Genomic DNA, 24,029 nt, shown 5'->3' with positions numbered 1-24,029 from the left:
AGTCACATTCGGGCATTAAAATGCTATAGTGCTCAAAGGGCTCCACCTCAAAAGAAAATACTTCCTTGACCTTTTCCCTCCATTTTCTCTATAAAATGTTTTATTAAACTTTTTTATTTGAAAATAGTTAAAGATTCACACACAGCTGTAAGAAAAAATACAGGCAGAGCCCAGGTCGCCTTTACCCATCTTCCCACAATGGCAACACCTTTGCAGGCTGCAGCGAGGTGTCACAGTCAGGCTGTGGCTGCTGACACAGGCCAGATACAGAACGTCCCATCCCCTCACTCTGCCCTCTCACAGACACACCCACGACCCTGCCCCACCAGCTCCTTATCGCCTAGAAACCCCCAGTTTGTTCTCAGTTTCTATAATTCTGTCATTTCAAGAGTGTTCTTTAAATATAGACATTCAATAGGCGACTTTGTGATTGGCGTTCGTCATTCAGCATCATCCTCTGAAAATTCATCCAGGTTGACGTTGGGGCCAGATAGGCCCGTCCTGTGTGGTGCCGAGTTGTGTTCCAGGTTGCACTACAGCTTGTTGATCTGGTCACCCCCTGAAGGGCGTCTGGGTTGTCCCCACTTTGGGGCTGTGACCAATAAAGCTGTTTGGAACATCACATACAGGTCTCTGTGTGAATGTGAATTTTCATTTCTCCGCTCCAGGGTGCAATTGCTAAGGTATATGGTAGTGACGTCTTTAGAATCTTTAAGAAGCTGCCAGACCGTTTCCCAGAGGGGCTGCGCCATTTTACACTTCAACCGGCCTTGTGAGTGACTGTTTCCCCACGCCTCTGTGAGCACTTGGGGTTGTCGCTCTTTTTTGTGCCAGCCTTTTTGGTCCAGGTGCAGTGAATCTCTCTGTGGTTTTAGTGCATGTTTCCTGATGGTTACCGACCCTCACGTCTTCTCCTGTCCTTCCTCTGTGTGTGTGCTCTCTGCAGTCAAACGTCTCCTCGCCTCTCCTGCCCAAGTTCAGGTTGGCTTTTACTGTTGAGTTTGGACAGGATTCTGAATTCTGTATCCAACTCTTTGTCAGACGTGTGGTTTGCCAGTATTTTCTCCATGATTGGAGCTTGTTTCTTCATCCTCTGAACACGATCTTTGTCAGAACAAAAGTTTTCGTGGTAAAGAAGTCCAGTTTATCGATTTTTCTTTTTATGGTTTGTGGTTTTGGTGTCAAGCAAGCATTCCCTGCCTAGTTCAAGGTCCTGAAGATTTTCTCCTATTTTTCCTAAAAGTGTTACAGCACAGGTGGCAAGCACAAGGCCCTCGAGCTGAATCCGGCCCACCACCTTGTTCTATCCGGCCCGGCACCTTGTTTCTACCTGGCAGCAGCGCTGAGCTCTTGCTTAACTGTTAAGGATAGTTATGTTTACACAGTCCTACAGTTACATTCAGCCCTTTGAAGGCAGCCATGAGGCGGATGTGGCCCCCGATGAAGATGCGTTTGACACCCCTGTGTTATCGTTTTATATTTTACATCTGTGGTCCACTTTGCATTAATTATTATGTAAACTCTGAGGTTTAGGTCGGGCTCATTTTCCTGCCTGTGATGTTCCTCAGCTTTGGCACCACTTGTTGAAAAGACCCCTTCCTCCATCAAACTGCGTTTGCATGCTGGCCAAAAACCGGCTGTGTGTGTTCGTATGGTTGTGATTCTGGGTCTGTGGCCTCTGTGTCTGGCCCTCAGAGTCTTTCCGGCAACACAAAGCCTTGATTGCTGTTGCTGTATAATAGGTTTTCGAATTAGATCTGCAAAGCCTCTGTTTTATCTTCTTTTTCAAAATTGTTTCAGCTATTCTAGTTCCCTTCTATTTCCACATAAATGTTAGAAAATCTTGTCTGTTTCTACAAAGAAAATCTGCTGCGGTTTTGATAGGACTTGCGTTAAACCTGTCTATCATCTGGGAAGCATTGGCTCCTTCACCATGTGGAAGCCTCCCTGATTTGCGTCTCCTCTCATTTCTTCCGTGGGGTCTTGCAGTTTTCAGCACACCTCTTCTGCATATGCTTTGTTCTAATTGCACCTAAGGGTTTTTTAAAAGATTTTATATATTTATTTTAGAGAGAGAGGAAAGGAGGGAGAAAAAGAGAGACAGAAACATGGATATGGGAAAGATTCAGCAATGAGTTGCCTCTCACACGCCCCCAGTGGGGGACCTGGCCTGCAACCCAGGCACATGCCCTGACTGGGAATCGAACCCATGACCTTTCAATTCCCAGGCCAGTGCTCAATCCACTGAGCCACACCAGCCAGGGCACACCTCAGTTTTTAAGTGTTTGTAAATGGTACTGTGATTTAGTTTCAGTGTCTGTATGATCATTGCTCATATGTGTAAATATGTATGTTTATCCGATTATGTATGTTTATCTCATATCCTGTGACCTGCTGAACTCACTTATTAGTCCTAAGAGGGTTTGTTTGTTTTCTTTTTTTTTTTTTTTGTAGAGCCCTGGGAATTTTCTATGTAGACAATTAGGTCATTAGCAAAAAGGGAGTTTTATTTCTTCCCATCAGCTCCCACGCCTTCCATTTCCTCTTGTTGCCTGCGGTGCTTGCTGGCACCGCCGGCGCTGTGCTGAGCAAGATCCGACACCCCCCCTCCCTGCGCAGGCTCGGTCTCAGGTGAGAGCACTCCCTTGTTCACCGTCCAGGACGACGTTCTCGGTGGGCTTTTTGTAGATTCTTGATCAACTTGAAGAAATTCCCCTCTTTTCCTGTTTTTTCTGAGCGTTTTGTCATGAACAGGCATTGAATTTCATCAGGTACTTCTTATGAATTAATTCATATGATCATATGAGTTTTTTTCTCCTTTAGCCTGTAAATATGGTAGATTATGCTGATTGATTTGGGAATATTGAACCAACCTTGCATCCCCGAAATAAACCCCACTTGATCTCAATACATAATTATTTTTACATATTGCTGAACTCCATTGGCTAATATTTTTAAGGACTTTTACATCGGTTTTCATGAAGGATGTTGGTCTGTAGTTACCTTTTTTTGATTGTCTTTGTCTGGATTTGGTATCAAATTAATCCTCATCTTATAAAATGAATCAGGAAGTGTTCCCTCAGGCTCTGTTTTCTGGAAGAAATTGTTTAGATTTGTGTTAATCCTTCCTCAAATGTTTGGTGGAATTCTCTAAGTGAAACCACCTTCCCCTGGAAATACCATTGGGGGAGTTTTTAAATGTGAAATTTAATTTCCTTAATAGTTACAGTCTATTCAGATTGCCTGTTTCATATCAAAAGAGTGGGGTGGTTCGCACTTTTCCAGGAGTCGGCCCATTTTTATCAGCGATGTCCAGTTTCTGTGTGTGAAGTTGTTCGGAGTATTCACTTTGCCCTCACTGTCCACAGGGTCTGTCATGATGCTTGCTCCCTTTTTCGTTCCGGTGTTGCTGGCCTGCGTCTTCTCTCCGTGTTTCTCTGTCAGCCTTCCTAGAAGTTTGCCAATTTATTGCTGTTTTAAATTATCAGCTCTTTCGTTCATTGCTTTTCTGAATTGTTTTTTCCATTTCCCATTTCATTGATTTCTGCTCTTTCTTGTTTCCTTCCTTCCCTGCTTCTGCAGCTGTTGGGGGTTTATTTTGCTCTTCTTCTTCAGGATTCGTAGATCATTGGGTAGAGACTTTTCCTCTCTGAATGGAAGCGTTTGGTGCTGTAAACGACCCTCCCGGCATTGCGCTGTGTCTCACGGCTGGATTTCGACGTGATGTATTTTCATCTTCATTTGGTTGGATGCCTTTTTACATTTTCCCAGAGGAAGGCTTCCTCTTCAACCCATGGATTACTCAGACATGTGCTGTTTAGTTTCCCAGTGTTTGGCGGTTTTCGTGCTGTATTTCTGTTACTGATTTCTAGTTTGATTCTCTTATGGTCAGAGAACATACTCTACATGGTTTCAATTCTTCGTGGTCTAGGACGTGGTCTGTCTTGGTACGTGCTTCCTAGACACCTGGAAAAAAACACCTGTTTCACTGTTGTTAGGTGGAGTAGTCTATAAATGTCAATTGTTTCATGGCCTTCTAAATTTATCTCACAACTTCGAGATTATTGACTCTGGGAGGTTATGGATACGTTACTTTTGCCAAAGATTTCAGAACAAGCGATCTGAAGTCCAGCTGATTCACCAAGGAAGTAGGTCAAGCCTCTCCCTGGTGTTTCTTGCCAGTGGGTCACCTCTTTGTGTCCCCAGCGGCTGTGGGCTGCTCAGAAGCCCAGGGCCCTGGGTCAGCGGCAGCTCAACACACAGCTCCGAGCAAGTGTCCCTGACAGTTTTACTCTTCTCCCATCAAGGGATGTAACAAAAGGACGTTTTCCTTCCGCTCCCTCAAGTCATGGAATTGCTTCAGTCAGAGGGGACCTTGGGTCGCCTGGTCTACCCTTCCGTTCGGGATGAGTTCTCAGGAGTTAAATTTAGATGGATTAATTTTCTAATTTTTTTAAATGAAATTAACATATGTTTATTTTTTAAAGATTTCATTTATTTTTTTTGGAGAGAGAGAGAGAAACATCGATGTGGGAGAGAAACATCCATCAGTTGCCTTTCCCATGCCCCTGACCGGGGACCTGGCCCACAACCCAAGCATGTGCCCTGACCAGGAATCAAACCAGTGATCTTTCAGTTCACAGGCCAGCGCTCAACCTAGTGAGCCACACTGTCCAAATGTGTAGGATACAGAGAAGCAAAAAGAAGAAAATAAAATTTGCATATAATCTTACAGCCAAAAAATACTTACCGTTAGTTTTTTGGAGTATATCCTCCGAATGTTTCAAAAAATGGGATTGCACTGTTTTGCACTCTTTTTCTATTTCCGCTTTGACAATAGTCATGACCATTTCCCAAGATATTTCTGAGCCCAGAGCGTGATTGCACAGGACAGATACGCTGTCACGTATTTAGTGCCATTTGGAGGACGTGGGGGTGTTAGTTTTCATTGCGTGAAATGACACTGACAGATATTTCTGCGCACGGGCAGGGTTGGTTCCTAGAAACGAGACCCGAGGTCAGGGACCATTGGCAGCTTTCAAGCCCTGTTGCCCGATTGGAATATCGGGATTTCGTGTTTGTTGGGGCAGGTTGCTTTTGGTTTGGGTGAAGGGTTAGGCAGAGCGTCAGCACAGGTCCCACGAAAGCTGGACCCAGCCTCGTGCAGGCTCTCAGTGTGCTTGGGCCTGAACTGATGGCCAGCTGGGGCCAGGAAGCGATTGCTGCCTTCCCAGGAGCGCAGACCTGCTGGAGAAGACAGGTCTGGGAGCATCCACAGCTTCCTGTGAGGTATCTGGCTTTGGGCCAGGCAGGAAACAGGAAACCAGGCAGGGTATACTCAGCCTGGGACCTCACCCTCATAAAACCAGTCACCCAGCCCGGTTTTTGCATGCCAGGCAACAAAGGGGCAGACTTTCGACTGCTTCCGCTCTCTGGACCACCATGAGAACACCGTGTTTTGCACTTGAAATATGCCTTGAACTCTCTGTGTCATAGCAATTGCCCTCATAAAATGCACCAGGTCACTACAGGAAAACGTCCTCCATTTAGAGCCCTGACCTGCCTGCGTTTTATAGCTGGTGCTGATGGCCCTGGCCACTCTGCTGAGAGGCCATGGAAAGACAGGTGGGCAGCCTGGAATGGTCCAGGATGGAAAGAGCATCTGGAGGGGGGCAGAGAGGGCCTGGTGCTGCCAGGGGGCCTGGGCCTCGGTGCAGGTAAGGCCGGCCGCTCCTTCCCACACCGTCAGCGCCACGGGCCCACGGAGCACGGCCGCAGGCTGCACTGCCCCACAGACCCTGTCCTTTTTTCATCTGTCTTTCTCTTTTGGTCTGCAGAAAAAGAAGAGTTAATCCAGAGTGTGCTGACGCAGGTCGCAGAGCAATTCTCAAGGTACAGACTCTTCAAATCACGTCATCTCCGGAGGTAGACACTCGTTCTTTTCTGTAGCAGCAGCGGCCCCTCCTCCGAGGCCCTCTCGACCAGCAGACACTTACCTGGAGGAACTGGTGGGGTCGAGCAAACACTTGCCTCCTGTCACAGGCCACGTGACGGGGGGGTGGAGCTTTTGGATTGAGAGCTCATATTGCTGAGAATTTTCTCACCAGGCTCTTCTGAGACTCAGAGTTCAGTCCACAGGAATCACCACCGTTTTTGAAACAGGCTTTCTCACGGAGATCCTGTGTAGACTCGGGTCCCTTTCACTCTGGGTCACCCCCCAGTGCTGGGGTCAGTACTTGCCGTTTCCCAGATATTTCACCACGGTGCCTCACTGCCTGCCCCAGGGGAATTCAGATGGGGAGAGGGCCTATGGGTGGTGATTTCTTAAAGCCTAAAAATTGTTTCACAGAAGGATTGGAGCCTGGAGAGGGTGCACCAGGTCCCCTGAGGTGGTCTGTGCCCAGGGGCAGGGCTGTCCCAGCTGAGAACAGAGTGCCCCCTCACTCCCAAGCTGGGGAAGAAAACATCCTCCCCAACCCCCCCCCCACTAGCAGGGTGCTATTGTGTACCCTGGGGGACAGATACCCTCCAGACAGTCTGAGGGTATCTGTCTCTCCTCCCTTCCACCTCCAGACAGTGCAGGTTCCTTAAAGCAACCCCTAGCGTCTTTACGCCCGTGCCTCGCCTGCCCACCCGCACGCCTCCTCCCTGGCGCTGATTCAACAGCTGTTTGCCGTGCCCCTTTCAACTTTGAGGATCTTATTATTGCGTACATCTTGTGTTCTTTTTCATTCCTAGAGCGTTTAAAATCAACGAACTCAAAGCAGAAGTCGCAAACCACTTGGCCGTGCTAGAGAAGCGTGTGGAACGTGAGTGGAGCTTGTTTCCTTTTTGCTTCCCTGTCTTTGAACCTCTATTTAAATTAACCTCATAAACCGGTGGTGAGAGGCGGAGGGAAGTGTGAGGTCTTTTCTTTGTGAGGTGCCTAAAAATGAACGGTAACCGTGGCTGGACCCGAGACTAATCCGAGCTTTCAAAAAGTAGCGAGTACACGGTCACAGGTTACAGTAAGGGCTTGGGAAGAACGCCCTCCTGGTTCACACCCTTCTCTCCAGCATGGGAGGAACTGGAGAGCGTTATGCTGAGTGAAATAAGCCAGGCAGCAGGGACAAATGCCATATAATCTCACCTTCAACTGGAACATAATCAACAAAAGAAAAAAGCAAACAAAATATAACCAGAGACATTAAAATTAAGGACAATCTAACAATAGCCAGAGGGGAGGGGGGAGGGGACAGCGGGGAGAAGGGTTTTCAGGAACTATTATAAAGGACCCATGAACGAAACCAAGGAGGAGGGTGGAAGCAAGGGAGGGAGGGAGGTTTCGAGGGTGTTAGGAGAAAATACAGACAACTGTAATTGAACAACAAAAAAATAATTAAAAAAAAAAAGAAAGTGCTCCTTCCAGGCAGAAGAGAACAGAAGGAAAACAGGAAGCCCTCGCTTAGACCTCCAGACAGGCGCTCCTGCTGGACGCCTTGTGTGTCTCTTTTTCCATGAAGGAGGACACGCTGACTGGCTCACTGCAGTTTTGGGGTCCGTGTCTACTATCAGCACCTCTCGCTTCCCCGTCAACACAAAGGACAGCAGACAACCTGCTAGAAAGCAAAGAGTCAATTTGGGTCTTGATTCAGTGACCAAAAGCTAAAATTACGGGAGGAAAACAGCTTCCAGTCACACGTCCTTTATGTCCTTGTCCACAAATAAGGAGCTGTGCTTGAATCGTGTGTGCCTCACGGCTCCCCGTCCCACTCCCAGTGTGGTGGGGGTGGGGCGCTCTTTGTCTCTGTCAGGGCAAAGGGTAGCGGTTCAAAGCGCCATATCTGTTACCTCCAGGGATGACTAAACAGAATCCAGACTCGAGGCCATCGGGGCTGTGGTGGCACCAAACAGTAGCCAGCTGATTCACCTCCTGTGGACTTGGCTAATGTCACCTCTCATTACCTCGTATGAATTGCTCGGGTTTTTAGGGTCATGCAAAAAGCAACTCCCCTAAGTAACTTGAAACGTGATTCATGCAGTCATACTTTTCAAAGGGCATTGACATTTTTTAAGTCCTCTTCGCCATTCCGACTTCAAAACAGTTTCCTTTTCCCCATTGAGATGGAGAAGCCACAAAGAGATCAGTGCTTTGCTCAAGTCCACCCAGCAACTCAGAAAAGTTAATGAAGGTGGGACCTGATGTTCTCTCTGCCTGCTGCCTACCCTTCCGTGACAGGTCAGCATCCTCCGCTTCTGGCTGGGTCCCCTGCAAGGAGGCCTGAGAACACAGGCCACACACCGCTGGGCTTGCAGCTGCAGCCAGACACTATGGTTGTGGCTGCGTTGACAGAAAAGGGCCTTTTCCCAAAGGATTTTGGGGAGCTCCCATGGTGACCAGGAGGGTTCAGGAACAGGGCCCAGCTTTGCCACAGGAAAGACACTCCGAACCCCAGCTTCTCGGACTCCGTGAGGACGCTGAGTGCCCCGCCCATGTGGAGCCTGCCGCGGAGCCTGTGCTCTGTTCTCATCCACTCTCGGCCCCATGGCCACTGCTGCAGACATCGGGCTGCTTCTCTGTGGCCTGGCTCCAGATTCCAAGTCTGGACAGTGGGGAACTGTGTGGCCACACCCTAGCTTCAGGAGAGGCCATGAAAAGTGTATTAGTGTCCTGTGGCTGTCGTGACAAAGTGCCACAAACTGGGAGGCTTGAGACAACAGAAGTGGATTCTCCCACAGATCTGGAGGCCAGAAGTCCAAGATCAAGGCATCTTCAGGGTCAGTTCCTTCTGGAGTCTGAGGGAACATCTGTTCCAGGCCTCTTCTGGCTGCAGGTGGCTGCCAGCCACCCTCGGGTCATGGCCAAATCACTCCAAACTGCCTTCACAGGGCCTCTGTCACCTGCATTTCTGTCTCTCAAGTCCCCTCCGCCTATCTCTTTTAAGGACACCTGGCTTTGGATTTAAAACCCACCCTAGTCTCGTGATGATCTCATCTTGAGAAATCTGCCAAGAACTGTCTTCTAGATAAAGTCCCGTGCACAGTTCTTGGAATTGGGATATGAGCACATCTTTGGGGAGAGCACACAGTTCAGACCCCCACAGTGAGCATTTGGCCTTTCCATCTTCTGCAGTGGGAGGCGGGCTCAGCTTCCCACCAAACCCCACAGCGTGGGGTCCTCCAGACCTGGGAAAGGGTTCAGCCAAAGAACACAGAAAATGAGACACGTTTGCTGCCGAGCCCCCATCTCCATGTACAGAAGGAAGGTCACCATCAGGCAAGCAAATATCCGGGGGCAGTGGCAGGTGTCTCCTGCTCCGCCTCCTCTCCTCCCTCTCCTGCCCTCTGCCTATCGCGTCTCCTGCTCCCCACACGGAAGCCCACCCCAAAGCCCACTGTTACTTGCAAACAGGCCAGTTGAAGAGGCCAGGAAAGAATTTTCAGGACCCCTAGAGAAAACTCTGTTGACCTCGACTTGGGTGGCTTCCAGCATCTGGCCATGGGGACGACGATCCAGTCAAGAAGAGTTTTTTATTTTGCCTTGAAGCACCATGCAAACTAAGGACCATTAAAGGGCGCAGCGCAGCCCATAGGATCTTCTCCCCTGGCCTGTCGGGGCCCAGAATTCTCCAGAACTGCTTCGTCTGTCAGCGGGAGGGCATCTGCCCACAGGGCCTTCAGGTAAACCACAGAAATCCAGCAAATCAGCATGAATACCTGAAGAGGCATCGCCCCTTCTCCTCCACGTTCAGGCTGGCTGTGTAGGTAGAAGCTGCTGCTGTTTTTACCAATTGTGCGTGTTTCCAGCACCAGGGTGCAGGGATGCCTTGGAGGGAGCTGGCCTCTCCTGGGAGCAGGAAGGGGGCGGGAGTGGTCTAGGAATGGTGGACTTGACAATGGGGGGGCCCCCTCCTCCACCCCCCCACCCCACTCTGGAGCCTCTGCTCTGGGCAGACCCCGCTTCCCCACCTCCTCCTGGCTGCCCACTCATGTGAACACACACAGACACATACACGTCCATACACCATGGTCGTGTGCACACTCCTGCGTGCTCTGTCTGGTGTGTGTATGAGCTCTTTTCTGCTTCTCAGTTCAGGAAGGCATCCAGCTGGTGCCGGCCACCTGTAGGGAACCTGACATTGTTTGGCTTGTTTTAAATGGAATTTCCTGCTTTTTTTCCCACCTTCTCAAACATATACTTCTTCCCAATCAAATGTAAATGTCTCCGGTTCCTTAATTCACTTTAAAAGCTCTTCTTCCTTTCCATGTGAAATGTTCGTCACCTCCCAGGAATCTGGGGTCCTGCTTAGCTTAGAGGTACTTTGTAAACAAAGGACACCCCAGTGTGCACCTGCTTCCTGGTTGGAGATGAAGTGTCACAGGGGCCCCACTTCCTTCCTTCCTTGTTTGCTGGACACTGACTGCTGCTCCGGGATCCCTGCGGTGGGCACAGGGCCGCTGTGTGCCCAGGGCCTGGACCAGAGCTTAACCACAGGGAGAGCTGGCCCCGTGGGTCATGCAAACAGCTCAGGAGACTTGAAGCTGAGACCCAACCTCACTTTCCTCGTCACTCGGGAAATGTGCTTCATGCGAATTCTCACCAACGTCCCTGGAGGAAGTGTTGAGACACAGTTCCCATGGTCTTAAACAGCTCCAATAGCTCTGCAGCTGCGGGAGGGCCTCGCTGCCCCCAGGCCTCTTCCCCAAGCCCAGCGAGACAGACCGGGGAGGCCGGCAGAGAACAGAGTTCCCACCAGACCTGTTCTGCTGCTCCTGCCCATGAGCAAGGCCCAGTCCCCAAAGCCAGAGTCCCTCTTAGAAAATCATCCTTAGAGGTCCCTTCTCTCTGTGGCCTGTGGCTTGTCCATGGAACCACCTCTAAAGTCTGAGGGAGGACAGCCAGGTGTCCAGGGGTGCTCCTGCAAGGCAGCTGGCCTGGGCCAGGGCCCAGCTGGGAGGAATAAACTGCAGCAGCCTCCCCTGCTGCGTGAGGCTGGGGAGCCTCTGCTGTCATCTGGGTTTCTGGTCCACGCCCACCTCTGTTTAAGGTTCGAGATGGACAGGTGGGGCGGCATGTGGGACACTGGCATCCAGTTGCAGCCTGAGTCTGGCTGGAGTCTGCGCAGGACTCTGTAGGGGAGGCCCAGCTTTTCTTCCAGGCTTTCTCCCTCCCTGGACGGGGCAGGCAGGGCTGCCGTGGGTCCAGGCGGTAGGCTGTGCAACCTCCCAAACGCAGACCCATGTCTGCAAAAGGGCTCAGAGGCAGGGGCCGTGTCTGCTGGTGCCCGGCCCGGGGTGCGCTCTGTCACTGTCTGGGCCCACCCGCCCCACATGCCGCTCTTCAATTCCACGACTGGTTGTTTTTCTCTTCCATTGATTAATGCAGGACTTTTGCCATCTCGTTACTCACCATCTATTTCCCTAGCAACCAGGCCCTTCATTAAGGTAATTGCCATGAATGCTGAATCTCTGGGATTGACGATAGTGAGATGATACTGTGTGGCCCAAGGGGCATCATTTTAACACTGCCCCCAATAACTGGCCAGGGAGTCCAAACATCACGCACCCACAAACACTGGGAGCTAGGCAGCAGCTGCTGACACACGGACCACCTCTGATGTACAGATAATGGGGGAAAGTGAGTGAGAAAGCAGAACGAATAGTGTGGTCCCAACTTCGTCTTTTTCACATTAAGACAGACAGAATGCATGGGGGGGGGGGAATGTTTGGAAGGATGCATGCCAATATATATGTATATGTATATATATATACATATTCACTATATATATTATATATAATGTTAAACAGATTGGTTTTTGCCCCCATAAAATCACAGATAAATGTTCAAATATTCTTCAGGATGCTCTGTATTTCCTGTTTCCTACAATTATCACACATCATTTTGTATAAAATGATGTGGGGAACATAATAAATGTAACCATGGACCTTCCCTGCTGAGGGATGGTCAGCTCCCTTGTGAGCCTTACACTGCAAGCTCCATCCCTCCCCCACGTCTGTCCGCTTCTCGGACCCGAGTCTACGCCATGCGCCAGGTCTCTCCTCCGGATCTGCTCACTCTTCAGAATTTTCTGCCCTTGCTGTGTCGGTAGGGCTGAGGTCCGTCTGGCCACCCACGTTGAATCTGTCATTTGCTGACATCCGTGTGCCCCCGGCAGACCCACAGACGCAGCTCCACTGTGGTTCTTCCTCTGTGGGGTGATCACCCTGCAGTGTAGACCGAGGTCTGGGAGCGCCAGGGAGGCCACCCACAGCGTCCCCCTGCCCAAGTGCCAGCTGTGACGACTGTGTGCTATGTGTCTGTTCTTGGAAGTGGACCCCTGGCTTTCACGGACTTCCTAACAGGGTCTGTGATGCCAGACAGAGCGCAGCACAGAGCGTGCAAGAGGAAGGGCGTGTGCTTGGAGCGAGCGAACAGAAACACACCAACGTCCTCTCACCGGTGGCAGCGCACCTGGCAGCGGCCACCAACACAGCCACCCTGCTGGTTTGAACCACTTGTATTTAAGGCCTTAGGCTTTGGTCCCGGGTCCTGGTAGAGGAGGGACAGTGTCCCAGGCGTGACACAGGAGGAAGTCACCAGGACCAGATTTGAACGTCAGGGCCTCTGGATTCTGGTCACCTTGGGCAGAAAGAAGTGGTGTTTTCACATAGCCTTGCCCCCATTTGGCTCCGACCCTGGGAACGTTTAGAAAACCTGCCGGGGGGTGGGGGTGTTTCCAGCTGGCTTCCCTGGCGCTGCTGCCCTCGGAGAGTTTCCCCCACATGCGCTCCAGGCCCAGAGCACTTCCTGGGGGGCGGGAGGAGCTGCCGAAGTCTCTGAGACGCTTTGTTTTCCTTGGAAATCTCAGCATTTTATTTTTAGCTGTATTCAGATCCAGGCTTGATGAAAAGGGGAATAGAGTGGCATCGTGGGCCGTGTCTTTTTGCATAAAAATTGAGGTGTGATTACAAAGTAACAAAGCCAATCTTTTCTATTTCTTGTGAATGACTCTAATCTAAAAGCCTTTCCAAAGCTGCCTGCCTCGTGGCAGCATTTCTGGGGCAGAGCGAAGGTCTGGAAGTTGAACTTGGACTTGGAGACCTAAGCCCCAGCTCATTCTTTGATGACAACCTGGCCTTTCCGGCACACCTCTGCCTTGGGGCTCCGGGGATGCCCTCCTGCCCAGGTTCTGCGCATCCTGGATCACCTGTTAATTCCCCACCCACTGTTAACCACCTGCACCCTCCCCCACCCCCATCTGCTCCAGTCTCGATGAAATGTTTGTCCTTGCAGGGAAGGCTCCTTGCATTTTAGTACCCTGGGGCCACATGCGGGCCCCCCACCCCAACTTTACTTTTCTTTTTGATTAGAGACTTCTCCGTCCCTTGTCCTCAGCTCAGGGGTGTGAAGAAAGAAAGCTAGAAGTGGGTGGCAGGGGAGGGGAGTCAAGATGCAGGGAGGAGGGACCTCCATCCCATAGAAACCCACAGATGAAGGCCACAGCCCACACTTGGCCACGGAACAGGCCCAGGATGTTTGAGCTGAATGGGGGGAAGGGCCTGAACATCAGCGGCCTGGGCAGGAGTGGGAGCCCGTGCACTGAGTCAGCTTTCCTGCCAGAGACACACAGGCAGGCGGCCCCCACTTATCAGCCTTGCAAGAGCCTCCCTGTGTATCCATGGTAACCCCTTGTTTCTCTTGGTCCCCAGTGGAAGGACTGAAAGTGGTGGAGATTGAGAAATGCAAGAGTGACATTAAAAAGATGAGGGAGGAACTGGCAGCCAGAAGCAACAGGTAAGGTCTGCACTGGGTGAACCAGTGGAGGTGGGGGGTGGGGGCTCCGTGGAGATGTGGGGGTGGGGTGGGGGTGGGGCTCTGGTCTTTGTTTTCCCAGAAGCACAGCTGGAGCTCTGGCTAGGGGAGTGAAGTGTGGAGGCGGCCCTGCTCCTCTGGGGATTTGCTTTCCAATGACAGAGCTTCTTATCATAAAAGAGAGTTCGTGGTGGCTGAGGCCGACTGCGCATCAAGGGGAATAATCCTCCAGATCAAAGAGTTAGGATTAACTCCCCCATAGATTGAAAGAAATTGACACCACTTTCAAAGAAAGAAAACAGTAAAAAGAAAAGGCTCTGGGCTTACAGGGAACAAGTGTCCTGGTGCCTGAGAAGTCCTCCTCCCTGGCAGGGAACGTCCCTATAGTACGGGGCGGCAGGTGGGGGGAGAAAGGCCTCCAGCTGTCCTGTACACAGAAGTCACTTGTGCTGCCAAACAGGAAATGGGTCCATCACATACGCCCCCAGGGAGCCAAAATTCCTGAAAAAAAGACCCCAGTCTTCATCACCCCCCCCCTCGAAAGTGGGATTTTTGCACCGTAGGACCCTCTCCCTGAACCCAAAGTCACAGCAGGTGGCAGGTTTGGGACAGAGGTGCATGCTGACAGCAGAGGGGATGGCAGATGCAGCGAGCCCATTGGGCACTTTCTGTGTGCGGGGCAGCCGGAGGGCTCTGCTCTCAGGGACCAGCCTGCTCTGCTGAATTCTCGTCCTGCCTGGACTTCCCATCCAGGGGACCACGTGGTCATAACGTGGCCCTGCACCCCTGGAGCTCCACGCCAACAAGTGCTGCAGAGGCTCCCACCGGGCCTCCTCGGGTTGAATGGGGACTGGCCCAGTACAGCCCTGCAGATGCACCCAGCTGTCTCACAGTCACCCCCACAGCTGGGTGATCTCTCCCTGGTTTAAAGAGTGGAGTGCAGCCTGCTGAGTGAGGCCGTGAGGCTGTGCTGAAGGGCCTTCCAGGGGCAGGCAGTGACACGTCACTGGATGGTCGCCACCGGATGGTCACAGCTCGGTCCCATCAGAGTCCAGCAGGGCTGGCCTGCCTTGGGTGGGCTTGGGAGTGACCTGACAGGCTCAGAGCCCTGTCCGCATGTGTCCTACAGGGACCAGGTCACATTTATGTCACACTTGCTTGGCAGCTTGGGTTTCAGGGTGTCTCACTCCATTTGATTTGGGGTAGAGGAGTTTGTGACCACAGAAAACTGCGTGAATAATTCATCCTCATCGTTCTGTAGCAAGAGCTCTTTAGGGGACAGGAGACAGTCCTCGTAACAGCGATGGAGTTGCTCAGGGCAGCACCAGGGCTGGAACCTGGTTTGGCAGCTGGAAGGACCCTAAATGACCCTTGCCATGGTATCACACTCAGCTCATGACTTACATGGCTCGGCTTTGCCCCTGCTGCCCCTGTGCCCCGCCTGCCCCATGCCAGACTCCGTCCTGTGGCCAGTCCACTGCCCAGTTAGCCAGGCCTGTCGGCCCCAACCCCTCCCAACAGGCCTCAGACTGGCTGTCGTGGCTGAGTGCCACGTCCACTGTGGTGAGAGGGCTGTGACCCGATGTGGTGCCCACTGGGAGAGGCCATCTGGCTTGGCCGCCCTCTGTCCAGGCCCAGGCAGGGCAGGTGGCCTCAGAATGGGACATGGGTCCAGCACAAGTGGCCTTTCCAGTCGTCCTCGGCATCCGGGAGGAGAGGGTTGAAACTCGAGTCCTGGTCTCCAACCTGACACTGAAGGCTCCCGGAGCCTGTCCTGTGGGCGTCAGCCCCTTGTCTGTGCGGTGGCTGAAGGACCCCCTTCCCCAAGGGCATGTCTCGGGCTGGGATGGTGTCCCGTTGGGTTCCTCCCTGCCTCTGGGGGTGTCGCCTCACCCCTCCCCCCGCAGGTTTCACCTCAGAGCCCACATAACGCTAGGCATTTTTCAGCCTCTCGTCCCTGCTCAAATGTTTAAATGCCGCCCCCTCGGAGCAGCCAGGGCACGTCCGGAGCCCCGGCCTCTCCGGTCTTGCCCCCGCGTGTCTCCCCCTCTGCCGCTCCTCTCTCTCCCTCCCTTTCTACAGAAGCCAGGTGGGAACAGGGCGGCGGGGTGCTGCTCCTGGTGGGCTCTCTGTGGGCGCTGGGCCTGCAGTCAGATTGCAAGGGGAAACCAAAATTTAGTCCAAGTCATGTTACTTGCCTGTGGCTGCTGTAACAAGAGGCCACAAACTCGGGCTTAAAACCATAGACATGTATTCTGTCACAGTTCTGGAGGCTGCAAGTCTCAAATGGGAGTTATCAGTGAGGCCACACTGCCCCAGAAGCCTCCGTCCTGGCCTCTCCCAGTCTCAGACACCAGCAGTGCTTGGGGTCCCCTGCATCGTCGTAGTGACATCACCCCCGTCTCTACGGCCATCTGCACGTGGCCACCTCCCCTGCGTGTGGGTCTGTGTCCACATATTCCCTTTCGACAAGAACACCGGTCATTGAACGAGAGCCCACCCTACTCCAGATGTAACTAGTTACACATCTGTAACACCCCCATTTCCTGGTGAAGTAACGCTCCCACATCCGGGACTGAGACTTTAACACTCGTGTTACGTGGGATACAATTCACCCGCAGCACACCCTGGGGAGGGGGCTCCTGATTTCAGAGCACCTGGGAGGAAGCGGACCAGGGGCCGGGGAGATCGGACGCCCGTCATCTGCAGGGCGCGCTCCGGGGCAGGTGGACTGCGCCCAGGGATGGTGGGTGCTACGGCTCACCACGACAAGGTGGGGCACTTCTGCTGCACCCCCTCCCCCGAGAGCACATTCTAGAGCTCACAGCTCCATAATCCAAAGAAAAGACTCCCAGCATCCTAACCGCTCCCAAAGGCGACATTCTCAGCAGACAGTTCCACAGCGTTCCACTTCGGTGACAGACAGGAGACGCGTCAGTGTGAGTCTTCAATCAGAAACAGAGCGGCTGGGGGTTGGGGTGCCTCGAACATCCCTGACACGTTTAGAGCAGAAAGGACCAGACTCCCGGGCTCGGGCGGAGTCTGGAGCAGCATCACCCATGTCCGGCCCTGGCCCCGGGGGCCAAGAGCCCACTCGGGGCGGAGAGGACAGCCCTTCCCTTTTTAGGGGGAAACAAACTGAGAAGCAGAACAGTGTGTGGTTTGCGCTCTGCTGAGAGCGGGTTCCATTTCAGTGGTGCAGGGGTGCCGTGTAGCATTTCGGGGTCCTGGGACCAGGCTTGTTAAATGTGACCCCCCCTGCCCTGCTGGGGGAGAAGTCGCACCTCTGTCCCAGGCTGTCGACCCAGCCCCGCTTCTCGGGGAGGACAGAGAGAAAAAAGGCACCTGTCCCCAGCCACCAATGGCTAATGAGCCTGAAGTGCGGACCCACAGCCCCCCACACACAGCGCCCCTAACAGGGCCCCGGAGCCAGACCTCTTTCCTCTTGGGGAGCAGCAGACAGTGGATAGTGGTCAGGTGGCGGGCAGACTCACAGACACCCCCAGAATAGGCTGCACTCCCCCTAGACACACACCTGGGGTTTTTCGGTTTTTACCCCCACGAGGAAAGAGGTCCAGCTGCCTGCTCGAATTTAGGGCACAGAGTGGAACTTGCTGGTTGACCCCAGGCAGGGGAGGGCTGCAGAAACGTGGGTGGCATCTGAGGGCTCTGGGGGTCTGTAATCTCCACTTTATCCCAGACAAGTGGCCTTGACCACTGGACTGAGCCCCAGGGGGTGGAGGCTGAGAACCCAGGAAATGCAGCAAAAATAGGCCCCAAACAGAATGAAAAGAAAAGGCACCACCTCAGCTGCTCTGTCAGCTGGAGGATGCTGGTTCCCATGGCAACAGGGCACAGAGGGAGCAGGCAGGGTCGACGGGCGAGGTGGGGAGGCCCTGGCATGAGTTGCCAGGCACCCAGCTGGCGCTCCCGAGGCTGGGGTTTCCGAGGAGGTAGCAGGATTCCAACGGTCTGACAGTCTTGCTCGGTGAGGCTTCTGCAGCCCTGCTGGGAAAGGCATGGGATCGACTGGACAGCACGCATGTGGGGGCTCATAAGAAGGGGCCAAGAGCAGAAAGGAGGTGACAATGGCGCTGTCTGGTTGGTGCACAGACCAAGTCCCTCACCCTCGGTGATGTGCGAAGGCGGTTTCTCCTTCACGGGGTGACAGCGGAAATCATTCGTTTGATAACCATTTATCTGTTCCTTCTGTGGCTCCTGTTACTTCCCCTCCACCTGGAGGCTGTCACAAGCAACGCTGGTGGTCTTTGTGACTGCCGGGATGAGGGGAGGAATGGCAGGCACCACCACAGTGATGCCAAAGGCTGTTATCTCAAAAAGGGAGGCAGAAGTATGACCCTGCGTCTGCAGGGGGCTCCGCCTCCACGTGAACCCACCAGGCTAGACCCGTGAGGGGCGAGAATCGCCAGAAGGAAGGATGGCAGCCACCGTGACCCCAGTTACAGCCTGGGCCCCGACTTCCCAGATGATTTTTGGTGTGTAGGCATCTAGTTTTGAAAGAGAACTAAGGAATGTTATGTTGGCATCCTTTGTCACTTACAGCGTCGTGGTCACTAAGTGGGTCACCTGGCAACCCACGCCCAGCTGGTGTGTTCTTCCAGGAGGCGCATTGCAGCCCCGCTGCCCTCCCACCCGTGGGCTCCTGTGTCCTCGCCCTGGCTGAGCACCTTGGCTCTCCCAGCCCCTTCGGTGCCTCTCCTGCAGTGTCTCTTTTTCCCTGTCACCCCACGTCCCCTCACTGCACAGCATTTTTTTAATCGCCTTAAAGATCACACGCGACAATCCATCTTGTTGATGAATCAGTTTAAATTAGTTCCCGAGTGGGGCCATTTAGGTGGCTTCTCGTTTGATTCAGCGTTTTTGTAATAGCAGACAACTAGGTGATGAATACCTCTGTGCGAGGAGCTGTTTGCTTGGGTCTAATTCTTAAGGTGAACTCCCCAGAGCAGACATACGGGCTTCAAGGATGTGGACTTCTTCGAGACTCCTACTTCACGGTCTTAAATGGCTCTCCCAGAAGGTGGAGCTTTATTCACAAACCACACAGGCTACTGCTCTGACACATCGATGTGCTGGTCCCCTGCCCACTGGCCTGGGAATCTCAACGGAGGGGAGCAGACACCCCCACCCCGTCGTGCTCCCCATTGGCGGGAGGGTGGCGAGCATGTTCATGTCCAAGAAAGTTAAGGTCCCCAGGTGGGGAGGGGGCCACGGAGCGGCCAGATGACCTGGGGTAGCCCCCCAAGTCCAGCCCCCAGGTACAGCCCCACAGGCTGGCACACTGTTCCCAGTACCAGACGGTGGCTTTCCATCCAGAACACACCTGGCTCCTTTTGTTCTGTTCTTATTTGGTAACCCTGACATTGAGTGATGAAGACGACAGAGCCAGAGAGCAGATCCATCTGTCCAGGTGTGTGCAGTGGGAAAACTCAGGCCCATCCTGGAGGTCTGTCTTGGGGGCTGGGGTGATAACATGTAGGGCAGCCACACCCAGGGCGCCAGGAAAGGACTTGCTTTTAATGGAGTTGATCCCTAGGAAATCAACAGCCAACAACTTGGTGGGGTTTTAAGTGAATAAAACCAGTTAGCAGTCCGGCTGGTGTGGCTCAGTTGGTTGGAGCAACGACCCGTGCACCGCAAGGTCACAGGTTCAGTTCCTGGTCTGGGCACGTGCCTGGGTTGCAGGTTCAGTCCCCTCTCAGGGGCAATAATCAGTGTTCCTCTCTTTCTCCGTCTCTTCCTTCCCCCACTTCTCTCTGGAATCATTTTTTTTTACTTAAAAAAAATTAAATCCTAAAACCACTTGCCAGAGAGTAAGTTTGTACAATTCCATCTTCGTTTAAAATTGCACGGGCTCCCCCTGCACGCCCGTGCCTGGGGGGTCTGGAAGGGCACCCCAACAGCAGCGGGTATTTTCAGGGTGTGAGATTTAAGAGGAAAGAAGTGGGGACTTAGACTTTTTTTATTTTACTTTATTTCCACGTCATTTGAAGTTTTTATGGTGAGTGCTTTGCTAGGTTTCGGGAGCTTATCCGCAATGTGCCCCCAGCCCCCAGTGTCACCTGCGGAGGCCCAGCGGGTCCCTGGGGGGGGTGGCAATGAGACGCCACTGGCTTCGTGACTGCTCTCCCACCACAGCTGAGACCAGAAGGGTTTGTGGGTTCTGCTCGTGGTTTGGCTTGGGGTTCGGGTTGCTTGTCTTTGCTCTGAGGAGGTCCCCGCCGTCCACTGCCCACCGGACGCCGAGACCAAAGCAATGGACTGATCTTTGCGTTTTCCCTCTAGGACCAGCTGCCCCTGTAAGTACAGTTTTTTGGATAATAACAAGAAGTTGACACCTCGACGGGATGTCCCCACTTATCCCAAGGTAAGGTGCCATTCTGCCTCAGAGGAAACAGCAGCCGTGTCCACAGCCCCAGGGCACAGGGCCCCCCACCCTCGGCCACCCTGGCCGCCTGGCCCCACCAGGTCCCTGATGTCCAGCTATTTGTAAAAACAGCTCCTGCCCTGACCCCAGGCTGTGGGACTGACGCGCCCGTTATTCGTAGGCCGAATAATTTTTCTCTTTAACATTTGTTTAGCAAAAATGGTCCCAGACCAGGAAGTAAGAGCTAAGTTTTTAAGTAAATCTTTAAAAATTTGCTTTATTGGATTTCCTGTTCCTGAACAGTACATCGTTGTTGTGAGAAGTTTTGCTTTTCTATCACAAAAAGTTTCTCTGTTACGAGAGACCTTGGGCCCCTGTTGAAGCAGCAGTGTCCCGGGCACTGGAAGGAGGGTCTTCGACCAAGCCCAGAAGGTCACGCACCTGAATGGTGCCTTCAGCCAATGAGCGAACGGCCTGGCCAGACTGAAGTTCAACACCCTGGAGAGCTAGTGTGCGGGCTCATGCTTGCTCGCAGGGGCCGGGGCCCTGCCGGTTATCTGAGGGTTCCAGGTGGACACGGGTGTATTTCCCGTAGGAAAATGTGACCCAAATCTCATGTGCAGCCTCAGGGGGTCACGAGGCCCAGCTTAGGTCAAAACCAAAGGGTCTCAGTGCTCTACTGCAGTTCCTTAAAAAAAAATAGAAAACCCCAAAACCTGGGGGAACACTCTGACGGTTTTACGTCTAAAATCAGTTTCTGCTTCCTGTGGCGATTGGCCCCGACCTGTAGAGCCTCCTTGGCTCCTAGGCTTCCCTCCAAAAAAGAAACTCAGAAGTAGCTTCTCAGTGCGTATCTGAATTTATACCAAGTACATTTCCCCCCTCGGCTTCCCTTTCCTGTACGTTTTCTGAGTTAGGGTCGAGCTGGGACTTACGTGCAGGGAGTTCATCTCCTGCAGATGCGGAGCACCGCGGGTCTGGACACACTCGTGTGTCCACATAACGTCCACCACGGTCAGGGGATGGAGCGTTTCCGCCAGCCCGGATCGGCCTCTCCTGCCCGTGTGGCCGTGCCCAGCGCTCTGGCCCTGCCTCGAGCAGCCACCGATGGGGCGCCCGTCCCTGGAGTTGGCCCCTCCCAGAATTCTTGTAGAATGTGGCCTTCCAGTCTGTGCCCAGGTGCCCCTGACGGGGACAGAAAAAACATCCGCTGCCCACCAGAGGTGACCAGCCTTTGTCTCAGCACCAAGGCTGACGCCGCCTGCTGTCCCTTCCAGTACCTGCTGTCCCCGGAGACCGTAGAGGCCCTGCGCAAGCCGACCTTCGACGTCTGGCTCTGGGAGCCCAACGAGGTGAGTGAGGGGCCTCCTGGGGCCAGCGTCCGCAGGACGTGGGTGAGGCATCCGCAGCACACTTCCCCCTTGCCTTTCTCCTCTCTGTTCTTTTCAGTTTTTTAAACTTGATTCTCCAGGCTTTAGTTAAACTGATTGTTGGTAGATACAGGGGTCCCTGGAGACAGAACTCAGAAACTAGGGGTACAGAGGGGCAGGCGGTCAAGTGCAGGGGCCTCAAACCCTGGGGTCCAGACAGCAGGAGATACCCCCCCTACCAAGGAGCATCATTGTGTCACCGTCGTGAGTCCCAGGGGCCATGTGCTGACCCCACGAACACCCTCTCAGTGAACCAGCTGCTGCCCACAGACCCCAATAGCTCTCCAAGAGTGGACTTCTGTGGGAGAGTTGTGCTGGGACCCCCAGACGTGTGCAAGGACAAGACCTGGGATGGCGAGGCGTCTCCTGCAGGTAGATGATGTTTCTGTAAAATTTCCCTTTGCTGAGAAAACACAAAACCGGAGACTTTCTTTGCTCAGTCGAGTTTTCTAATCAGATCGGCTGTGTCCCTTCCTTTCTGAACCTCAAGAACACAAAAAGTCTCTCATCACAGACATTAGGCCACCAAACTCTGTGGACTCTTTCCAGGTGTCCACTAACAGAGACACACAAAAAGGCCGCCCCCAGCCAGCTGCCCACCGGGAGGAGAGCGGCAGCGGCGGCCTCCCTGCAGATCTCAGGAAAAGGGGACTTTGCTCCTGGAACACTCGCCAGTCTGCCCTGGCACCCAGGGTGCTAGACCCTCCCGAGGGAACCCTGCTCACACATTGGTTCCTGCTCTCCCAGCAAAGGAGACGCCTGGCAGCACCAGCCCAAGACCCATGGATTCCGCCTCTGCCCACCGTAGCCACCCCGAGGAGAGCCAGCCTGTGTCCAAGGGACTGTCCCCCAGCAGACATCAAGCTAGATGACACATGTGCTCCAAAACACCCAGCCAAGTGGCACACAGGACGGGAGTATGGCTCTGCGGGAGCAGGAGGCGTTGCACATGTGCGGCCGTCCCTGCCAGCTGGACACACTGTCACCAAGGGACCAGGTGTGGGAGGCCACGCGGCCCGGAGAAACGCGAGAGGCATGAGGAAGACCTCTGGTCTCAGTGGCTCCCCCTGAATGAATGACCCAGGGTGGCCTGTCCCTGGGCACCTGGCCACGACAGATGGCCTAGAACGTGCAGACCCCTGTTTCCAGCAGGTGGACAAGCACCACTACCAGGGACGTCTAGAAAAAGCACCATCCCTGATGCTGCTTTGACCTCAGCCCACCAGGGGCTAGAGTGGAGCCGGGGCCACTGAGGGCTCAGCACCGGTGTGGGCACTCGCTGCCATCCCTGTCTCTGATGCAGGTCTACGTGACCAGAGAGGGGATGCGCCCGCACATTGAAAGAATGAGGGATTCACGCATCCGTGATGGGCAGGCCGCCTCCCTGACCCTGACGCATGGGGCGGCTGGCCGTACACGCAGGCTGCATGGCCGCCTGCTGGCCTGGGCTCCCACCAGCCATCTCAATGGCACTGGTGAGGGTTTCCAGAAAGTCTCCAGCTGCCTGCAGTGACAAACTAGAGATGTTCGAAGATGGGACCCCCGACCTCCACAAACCTGGAGACACAACGAGTTTTGGACAATGGGCAGCAAATATGAACAACCAAAGGGTCATACCAGAAAACTTCAACAGCTCACTCGGCCCCCCCAAACTGCATCTGGCCACCCACAAAGCAGCTGGCACCCCGAGAAGGTCAGAGCCCCCAGTGGGTGTGGTTCACCTCTCTCCCTTCAAGCAGGGCCAACATGCCCAGCATCCCCGCTTCACGGACCAGGAGGCCATGCCTTCACACGGCAGGGGTCCCTGGCAGTCTGCAGGGACGAGCCTGCCTCTCTACCAAGTACCAGGCATACAGGCTGGGCCTCCTGGTCAGCCCCTGAGTCCTCCATACTGCCCATCATCCAGCTGCCCCACCACAACCTGCCACACTGTCCTGGCTGCCAGTTAGGGGACAGATGTATGACCACGTCTCGCCTGCCCCGACCCACCACAGAAGTGGCACCAGGTGGTTTTCTCCGTGATCTTCTCCAACCCTTGACCCGGATTTCATAGCAAACGCTTCATTCAGCTCACGGGGTGGCTGAGAGCTTTGCCCAGGCTGGTGGGGCGGGGGCAGGGGGCATCGGGCACACCCTCCGCCCTGAGGCCTGCTGTGGCTGTGCAGGTGCTGGGTCAGCAGGCGGGTATGAGGGAGGCAGGGCACAGGTGGCGGCCTTGGGTAGAGGAGCACTCACGGGTGTCATGCACTGCCCCCCCCCAGTGACATCTTAATTGTCCCTGCTTCGCAGATGTCTGTCTCCCGGGCTCTGCATCCCAGGAGGCAAAGCCCACTTTGTCAAACTTTCATTCATTTAAATGAATGCAGTCCTTTTTTCCTCACTTAATTAGCTCCAAAGCTCTGAGAGTCGTTTAAGCAAA

At 53.6% G+C, this 24,029-nt stretch overlaps 1 protein-coding gene across 3 annotated transcripts in view; it reads left to right on the top strand.

The window, feature by feature from the left end:
• The window catches only part of PDE9A (phosphodiesterase 9A), an 89,059-nt gene that overhangs the window by 48,821 nt on the left and 16,209 nt on the right, over positions 1-24,029 (top strand). For all 3 annotated transcript variants that reach the window (XM_037144584.2, XM_053657872.1, XM_037144582.2), the window contains 5 exons: positions 5,838-5,892; positions 6,739-6,809; positions 13,690-13,774; positions 20,099-20,180; positions 21,458-21,532. In XM_037144584.2, the coding sequence (XP_037000479.2) occupies positions 5,838-5,892; positions 6,739-6,809; positions 13,690-13,774; positions 20,099-20,180; positions 21,458-21,532 (368 nt within the window). The remainder of the gene's footprint in view (positions 1-5,837; positions 5,893-6,738; positions 6,810-13,689; positions 13,775-20,098; positions 20,181-21,457; positions 21,533-24,029) is intronic.

The sequence above is a fragment of the Artibeus jamaicensis genome, unplaced genomic scaffold (genome assembly GCF_021234435.1).
Source record: "Artibeus jamaicensis isolate MK-2021 breed Jamaican fruit bat unplaced genomic scaffold, CSHL_Jam_final scaffold_474, whole genome shotgun sequence".
Classification (NCBI taxonomy): Eukaryota; Metazoa; Chordata; class Mammalia; order Chiroptera; family Phyllostomidae; genus Artibeus; species Artibeus jamaicensis.
Note: the sequence above shows the minus strand (reverse complement) of the source record. Positions and strands in the feature narration are given on the sequence as shown.